The sequence below is a fragment of the Rhyacophila brunnea genome, unplaced genomic scaffold (genome assembly GCF_057557595.1).
Source record: "Rhyacophila brunnea isolate RB1 unplaced genomic scaffold, BYU_Rbru_1.0 scaffold_13, whole genome shotgun sequence".
NCBI lineage: Eukaryota > Metazoa > Arthropoda > Insecta > Trichoptera > Rhyacophilidae > Rhyacophila > Rhyacophila brunnea.
Window position 1 is genome coordinate 11,725,371 of NW_028232785.1, and position 9,742 is coordinate 11,735,112.

General features: G+C 34.5%; 1 protein-coding gene across 1 annotated transcript; it reads right to left on the minus strand.

Moving 5' to 3' along the window:
• Window positions 1-475: 475 nt before the first annotated feature.
• On the minus strand, window positions 476-6,712 carry LOC147076483 (uncharacterized). Its single transcript, XM_085941149.1, has 3 exons — window positions 6,676-6,712; window positions 4,804-4,855; window positions 476-1,048 (listed from the first exon to the last, which is right to left on the minus strand). Exons 2-3 carry the CDS (start codon window positions 4,849-4,851, stop codon window positions 557-559), a joined length of 540 nt encoding a protein of 179 aa, XP_085797275.1. The 5' UTR covers window positions 4,852-4,855; window positions 6,676-6,712; the 3' UTR covers window positions 476-556.
• Between the last annotated feature and the right edge of the window lie 3,030 nt (window positions 6,713-9,742).

Below are 9,742 nucleotides of genomic sequence, written 5' to 3' on the forward strand. Positions count from 1 at the left end.
CGGTATTTGATATGCTTCATCCGACTAAAAAGCTGTTGACACGTGTAAGTGTTTCCAATAATAGCAGTCATCATTAGAGCATGTTTGTAAAATGCAGGATATGTCTAAATGATCTGAAAATCTCACGAAGCACGTGGCGATAACGCACACAGCAACCATACTTCCAACAGCGTTGCAAACTCGCCGCAGATTGGCTGATGCTCAGTGACGCGGCATGGGGAGAGGCGGGGTGTTGGGAGTATGTGCGTGTTCGCGCGCAAATTCAAATTCGAGCAAGCCAATATCGAATCTCAATTTGTGAAATTAGCACATCTAGCGGCAGCATTTGATATTATTTTTATTTTCTCACGGCTCCGCGAGCCACAAGCTGACACCCGGCGGGCCGCGGGTTGGGCATGCTTTAAATAATCGCATTCGCCACTGCTCCACAGTAGGCGCATACAGCACAATTAATAAATTCAATAAAACATCAAAGTGAATGTTGAATGAAAAAATAATATATTTTATTGTACCTAATACATTTTGAATTAATTGTTTAGAGTAATTTTAAATTAAATCAGTATTTTTTCCCCTTTTTACATTTTTTGCCGTGCTTCTCATGAGACCCAGACTTTCGTTTCTCATGAGACCCAGACTTTCGTTTCTCATGAGACCCATACTTTCGTTTCTCATGAGATCCAGACCTTCGCCTCTCGTTAGACCGTGACCGGTTGCGTCTCTCGCGGGAGCCGGATCTACGTTTCTCACGGGAACCAGATCTACGCCTTTCGCGGGAACCGGGTCTACGATTCTCGCGAGATCCAGATCCACGATGCTCGATGACTCTTGTAGGTCTAAACCTGATGCATTGTCTGTCGCTGGGACATCTTATGCAGTGCAGCCACAGAATATGGTCAGGGTGGTTTCTGGGCAAATGGCACAGCTGCGTGCAGGGGTTGTCTTGTGGATATTGCTTGCAATAGTACCATAGATCGTAGTACGGGTCGCCCGCTGAAGGACACTTATCCCAGTCATGGTGCCACGGCTTCTGCTGACATGCTTGTACCAACTGAAAACGAAAGATTGATTAATAAGAATCACTACTCGAAAGCGTCGATGACATTGAGCTACTTTACAAGCTGCTAGTCGGCAAGTCAGCTAGTGCGATTGTGGTGATGACACATAAAACTTTCCATTCGCTCAGAAGCCAACAAGCTAGCGAGTTGAAACCGTCATTTTTGATAATATTTGACAGGGCGTATTGAGTAAATCGTTTTTTTTATCGGCAGATTCGCCACTATCGCTCTACTGCGCAGACGCAGATCGCCACACGCCAGCGAGTAGCGAGTAAAGTAGCCTGGCTTTCAACTTTCCTGCGTAGATTGTTTACAATCTGCTTGTTAGCTAGTTCGATGAAGACACTGGGCGAGTATACAAGCAGATTTTTGCTGGCTTCTAGCTTGTAAAGGAGCTCGATGTCATCGACGCTTTAGAGAGAACATAATATTATTACATCTACAGTAGAACCTACTATGGTAGTTATTAGCGAAGCGATATCAGTGGCGAAGGCTAGAGGTAGGCTGTTAAGACTCGACATAAATAGTGCATAGCTAGTATGACACCCCCGTATGGTCCCCATTTGGGGATGTCTTTGTGTATCTGAAGAGGCCCGAATCGGTATCGAAGCCAACAAATAATAACGGCTGATTGCGAAAATAATTAAATGAGCCGAACCGGCAATGCCGTAGAGTAGATTATAACCGTTGGAGATTTGCAACGTCACTTTTTTTTCGGCGACGGCTTTCGTTGACACAAGATGGCGCGCAGAACGCTACAAACAGCTAAATCGCCAACACGCCGATTTAGTCCTCCGCAAAATTAAATTATAAAAAAATGTAACGATTAAAATATTAACGTTAAATAAACTCGCCGTTTCTGATCACAATTCCGGTGTCTTAATTATCTACCTCCAAATCCTAAGACGCAGACGATAAACCAGATACTAAAAATAAAAGTGACAGTTGGTTTTTCACTTACCAAAATGGACGGAAATGATACTAGGTACTAAACATTGTCAGTCATACCTACGTATTTATTTTAATTGAAGTAAGACTACAATAATTTGTAAATAGTGTTAGTTAGTTTTACCACGTTTTTATTAGATCGTTTTCTTGTTTGTCCAGTACAAATCTTGCAATCGATTTTTAACTAACTTCCCGACTAGCTAGACGTTTGAAACTTTTACAATATATCAGAACACGACGACAATGCATTATTAGCCATATTTAAGCAGAATTGAATTCATTTTAAGTTAATTCTGTTTTGTATGGAAAGTTAGTTCGGAAAAATTCGCAAGGTGGCGCTTCGATCGAATTCAATGCTTGCACTTTTCTGTGACGGCGTTCGACGATTTTGAAAAAAAAAATGTTTGAAAATTTCTTATAATTGCTCTCTGTATTACGCATTTGATCATTTTTTTTCAAGTTGGTGGAATTCATCAAAAATATTTAAAAACGTATTAATAATATATAGAATTGTCAAGTTTATATTATGATTCAACAGAATTTAAAAACATCTAATACATAAAAATTAATATTTGTTTGTTTGTTTGTTTGTTCGTATTGTATGCGCTGCCATACCGTTCATCTGATTGCAATAAAACTTTGTTAACTCATTGCTTGCACTTTTTCGAAGATTATAGGCTATATCCTATATATAAAAATGAATGTCTGTCTCTATGTATGCCTATCAGCTGTCTGTCTGTCTTTCTATCTGTCCCGTATGCGTTCCTGTACCATTCATCCGATTGCGATGCAATTTTGGTAAGTGGTTGTATGCACATCCGCAAAGGTTTCTGAATTAGAAAAATCATCATCTTCTTCTTCTTCATCATTATATTTTCTTTAATTCATATGCGTTCCTATACCATTCATCCGATTGCGATGAAACTTTTGTCAGTTGTTGTGCGCACACCTGCAAAGGTTTCTAAAATAGTATTATATAAAATACAACGTTTGTTGTTTGTTTGTTCCATGCAATTTTGATTTTTTTTTTCTACATATTAATATCATTAATAACGTTTGCATATTTTGGATTCGATTTTAATTTAGTGGTCCTTTGTTTGACTTTTACTCCTTTTAGAATTATTTTCATATTGCCATATTGTATAACACAGATATTTTAATATTAAAAAAATAATTATCTCTTATTATTTTTTAAATATCTAAGATAAATATAACCTCGAAGCGACCCTGTGCGAAGTCGGGTACTTCAAATAGTGGTATATAAAAAGTTCTTTTTATCTTGTAATTTTAAAATTCAATTGAACCCTGCGTAAATTTGTAGATTGAACCCTGACTTTGAGCCCTGCGTAAACTGTTGCAGTTGCCCAAGTACTGAATTAACTTATTTTCTACTTGCGATTGGTGATAAAGATAATACCTATTATATGAGTTAGTTTGAAATGGAATAAGCTGGAACGTCAGCCTAAGTTTCACTGACTTGATATCACTTAATAATTGCTAATTTATATAAAATAGTTTAGCACGTGCTATCACGTAAAAAATCTTATTATGACACTTAAGCGCGACCCAAATTGAGGTGCATGTCACGGTCCTTGTCGCCTACTATCACGGGCTGCCGCTACGGGAAAAAAAGGTGTGTAATTAAATGTCCTTGGTGTTAAAAATGTTACCAGACTGATGCGCTCATCCCATAGCTCATTTTGAACCTTTAAACGAGCATTGTCAGTTGAAAAAATCTGCCGTAATCACTAAAACACCAATGAGGGCACTTCACGTTGAACTGCACTGCACCGGCATCTGCATGGCGTTTTGAACGTTTTTATCATATTCCACATGGCTGCACTTTTCGAAAGTCATGTCAAAATCACGATTTTTTTTGTTTTTAGCGGTTGGCACTATGTATTTTCTATGAGAATGTTGTCTATTTTCTATGATCTGCAAGTTGAGTTTTATTATCTATGAATGTCATGCCGCATGTATTTTAATGTACGCACACGTAGACACTGTTAAAATTAATTGAAATTAGCATGAATAATTAATAATAATTCAAATTACTAATACATTATAGTAGGCACTCTTCATCAGTGTCATTATTCAGTGAATTTACGAGATGGTGCACGTTCAAAATATTCTGCAAAATGACGAAACCATAGACTAAATTTTCGCCGCAACATCGTGATAGTAGGCGACATGCACCGTGATATGCACCTCAATGTGGTTCCCGCTTTAGTTATTTCGCTCACGTGGTGTGTATATTCAAGTATGAACTCTAACAACATTCAACAGAAAATACAAAATAATTATGTGTCTAAAAAAATACGCCCATGATGTCACGAATACTCTTAATATCAGATTGTATCGGCAAAAGACAGCGTTTGTCTAGTTCGGTTTAGTTTACATACAAATTCGCTAGTTTTGCCTCAGTTGCTCGGTGTATAAGAAGGCCGACAATGGAGCCGTGGTATTGGTTCAGATTCGATCTCGCGCTAGGTAATACTTCTTATTATAGCCTACCTCCGTTCAACAGGCACTCTTCGTCATTGATATACATTAATAATAACTACAAGGTCAACTATTTATATTCAGACCGTGGTCTTTAATTACGAGTTATGATTGTAGTGCATTTACTTAAATATTATGCAATAATCATAATTTTCTTAAAACAGTTTACCATATATTTTCTGAGGAATAACTATCACTACGATCGATGTTTACAGTTTCATGTTACGGCCTGGCTGTAGTGGGCCTTGCAATAACTGTGAGTAACCTTCAGTAAAAGTGATACAATAAAACAACTTACCCCAAATATCATAAAACATCCTGTTATGAGTAAAGAAATCCTTGCCATGCTTCTGAAATAAAAAAAAAGAAATTATAATACAGACTATTTACAAACTTATAGTAAACATTAAGAGCGTACTTCAGTGAAACGGCAAATAATTTTCAACAGAAGGTGCGACGAAATTTCTCACTAGTCGCCAATCGGAGACCGATAGTGGAGGTGTGCGCACGTCGATTTGTTTTGTCGTCGGATGAAAAGATTCTTCAATCGTGCAAAGATGACTAAAAAACTTTACGTTGGTACTTAAAAAAGAAATCATGTCAATGAATATACTATTATTATTAGTAATATAACATTAAATGGGCGCATGTTGGATTTTTATGACAAATTATATTTCGTTCGGCACGCGTCATTTGCACAATCCGCGCATCGCCTAGCCACGATCTTTTTACACCATGCCTCAACTGAAGTGAGTATAGCCTTAAGGCGAAGTCTTCACTTTATTTATGCATGGTCCTTATATTGAAACTTGATTTGATATAAATAAAAAGGATTTCAAGTTATACACATTTATATTTTTTATAAAAATCGATGTTTTTTAAAATAGATATAAAAATATTAAAACTATGAATTAGTCAAAAATCTCTTAGGTGATGCTTAGAAAACTAATAAACTAATTTTAAATAATAAATATGACCATAAAATATATGTTATAATAGGGTGCGATCCGATTCAACAAATTCACATTTTATTACATTTTTTACAATAATTATTGTAAGTATGTCTTTGACTGTATATAAAAAATATTTTTCTTTTTAATGTTTTCAGATACATATGTATTCATTAATACAGTTGAAATTGTAAATTATCAAAAAAATGTCTCAAATTGCAAGCTTCGTATTTTTCCGCTAGGTGCCTCTTTAAAAAAGGCTCAGTGAAGACTTCGCCTTAACGGAGTAACAATTAAAATATTATGTAGTAAAAGTAAAATACGTAGTGATTCGATTTGAATGTTACATTTATTTAATACCTATGTATGTTTCAAATCAATTAGATAGAGAACGGTTGGATCTAGACGCATACTCCCTTATCCAGCCGTTCCATTTCTATGAATATTCTTATAGTGCTTTTACACACGTAGGTACATCAGTATCACACTCGATTATGCACGTCCGAACGATAATGATTGAACCACTACACTGATGCAATCTAACCATTTTACCTATTCTCGATATATTGTTGCAAGTGAGTTATTTTAAAAGATTTTAATTTTGACTTTAGAACGTTTTCAAATGTCGAGATGAAACTTTACTTAATTGATATTAACAATGCAATTTATGAGCATAACACGAGAACAGACTAATATCTAGAATAAAAAAACTATTTTTTTAAATTTAATAAATAAGTCTGTAAAAAACGTCTGTAAACTGTATTTATAATTAAACTGTTAATGTATACAGCACTCGTTATAGAACAAAATTTGAAAGATCTCAGAAACATGGATATTTGAAAATAATATTGGTAGAGACAGGACGGGATTTGAACCTGCTTGGCTGCCAATATTGAACAATGTACACGTACACCATGATAAACACACAGAAATTTACTAACAACTATGCGTCCGAGGATTTATCGCACTCTCCATTGATATTGGTGTCGGTGTTGTATTATTTTTGATCAAGGTATAGGTATAACTTTGATTCCTAGATGGCGTCAGGCTCTGTCAAAATTTTAGTTTAAACGTGTTTGAATTTGATATTATAATAATTTCAAATCCATTCAATAAAAATGTTAGTTTATAATCTACATAGGCATTATATACAATAGATTTTTTTTAACTTCCAATTTTGATTGTTTAATAATTAGAATAATAATATAATATGTACTTACAATACACAACACCTAATGGGTGCCCGTGCTAATAATGTATTGCATACATTAATTCAATTATATATATAACTTGAGATATATTTAGTGTCAAGTTGAAATACCAAGTATCTAAATTATAGTCAAATGTGCAGAAGACGAGCGCGAATTTTTCTGTTACTTATTTTAAAAATCTGAAGTCGCTCAACCATTCGTGATTCAGTATCCTGTGGCAATATTCATAAAATCTGATTAATTACCCATATAGAGTAGGGTAAAACTACCAGAAATGGAGAGGGGCATGCTAGGCATAACGCGTAAGAAGAAAACATGAACAATTTTATAAAATAGTGTATAGTGTGCGTCAGGAAACACAGAAGTAATGGGAACTGCGCATCTATTATATTCACAATACTGCTTTCGGCCGCTACGGCAGCTATCTAGGGTAGATTTGTGACTATGTAGTTCATAATTATTTTTTTTACGGATAAACATTTTAAAAAAAAAAAAAAGCATTTTTCATTATCAAATGTATGATCTGCTTCTATAATTTACCGCAGATAAGTCATAGTTTATACAAAATATGATTTAAGTACTTATAGAATAAGTAAAATGCTTTGAACGCATAAACATTGTAAATATACAACGCTGCAACATTACTATGTTATATTATATTTTACGACATCTATTATTTTTATTTGTATTGCGTATAGATATTTTACTGGTGTAATTAAAAAAAATAATTAATAAAAACGATTAAGAGCCTGTCCAGATGACGCGTTTCTCGCCGCGATACGTCGCGAGTGCATGTGGACGGTTCAATGAGGTTTCCTCTACCTCGACCGCGCGCGAAAGGTGACTCATCGTCAGTGGATGTGGATATCTAGATGAGGTCACATGTACCTGGAATGCGCGCGAGTTTTTACGCGCGAGTCAAATCGCGCCGTCTGGACAAGGCCTTATCTAACTTATAAAATGAGACAGTAAGACCCGACCACAAAGTGCAGAAACCACCACACATTTCGAAATGTCTGGGACGGTTATGAAATGGACGTATTTTCAGGCTTGAACCAATCCACATGCATGATTTATATATGGCTATGATTCACAACTATGTCGAACCCATCACGTTCGTTACGTTACAGTATACGCCAGGAATAGTGTGCAGATATGGAAAGAAAGTATGGCGTGTCAGTTACGAGTTATTTATACATATGCTTAAATATTACAACATTTTTTTAAATATGAAAGTATTTATTGTTTCAATAAAAACTTTTAATGATTTATTGGTCTCTCCGTGTCTGTATATTAAATAATATTATTGAATTATTTAAAAAATAATCAAATTAAATGAATATTTTAAAGATATGCATAGATACACAATACACAGGTAAATATTTGGATATAACTTCATCCAGAGTTTGCGGTTTTTTCCATACTATCAAAGCAGGAATTTGTCGTACATATTGTGTACAAAATATAGGTCACTAATCTCTCACAAAATATTATGCCAATACATAATTATATAGGTACATACCCGAACACAAGGAGCAGGGGGGATGGTTTCGAGTCTGGATCGATGGGTTCGACGTTGGACCTGTCTCAGCCACATGTAGGGATTGCAATACCGAATGAAAATGTCTATACCGGTTTTTCGGAATTTCTTATTGAATACCGGTATTTCTTAAACATTACAAAAACAGAAGTAGGTGCTTGTCAATAAATATAGCTATTAAAATCTTTTTAAAATATTATTTTATAGCAAAAACCTACATACCTACATTTATTATGTTGACATTTAAAAATATGTATTGATCATAATTGTAGAACTAGTGATTTTCACGATTTTTATACTTTGAATATATTGATAATTTTAACTAAAGCCCTCAAAAGTTCATCAAGTGTAAATAAATTCCGGCTGCAGGAAAAGCTTCTTAAATTCAATGCTTGTACAGTCACCAATAATTATAGAATAATTGAATATTTTTGTCACGGATGTTTTTTTATTTCGAAATAATAATATGATAATTCATCGCGACAATTACTTGTACAAACACGCGCGTTAACACGATCTTACTCCCTACTTCATTTATCGTTTGTCAATTTATGGCCATGGCCGTATGTTGTAGCTTAGCTCCTGGGAAATGCCAATAAAAATGTAGTTTTTCAAAAAAATTCTACCTTATTCTTATGTCAATAATTATTATAAAGCAAACATTATTCGTAGAATGTTTATCACATTTGAATGGTCAGACATAACTTATAATCAATATCTTTAAAATTATCTTTAAATGTTTAAATCTTACCCATTTTTTGAATAATAAAATGCCTAATTCTTGTCACAGAGATTATCAATATAATTTTTATTGTAAATATTTCACTATAACAATGTCTACATAAATTTTACTAATGGTTTTATAAATGTTTTTAAAAATTAATGAATATAAAAAATTTTAACACCACTTCATATGGACTTATTGAAATATGACTATATTCTAAAACATTAGAGCGAGAGGTTTAAAAGAATACTATATTATGTAATAAAAATACTTTATGCAGTCATCAAATGTTTAAAATAAATATAAAGGATAAGAAGGCTTCAAAATTATGTAGATAGATTATCTACAACGTTTAAGGAATGTCCAGGATCATGCTTTGAAAATAGCATAAAAGCTCAATTTTGACGTACGCTGAGTAAGTGGGCCGTTAATACAGTAAATTCCGGTATTTTGGATTTTTAAAACCAGTATTTTGGTATTGATAAATACTAGAATACCAGTTTTGAAATACCGGTATTGCAATCCCTAGCCACATGCCATGGATTTCTCAATTCTCAACCCGATCTACAATATGTTCTTTAAGTTACCAGATTCTACCGTTCTGGACAGCCACTAAATACCATCCTCTAACTCACCTGCGGCACCTTTTATTTGCTAGAACCAGCCCTAATTCTAGGGTACTTATAGTTATGGTATTTGTTTTTCTCCAATGTACCTACATACAATAGCGATTCGAAATAATCTCTCAGACTTCTGAACTGCGCCAGACAATTTTTGACTGGACATGGCGACTTCGCTGCCAAAATCTATGA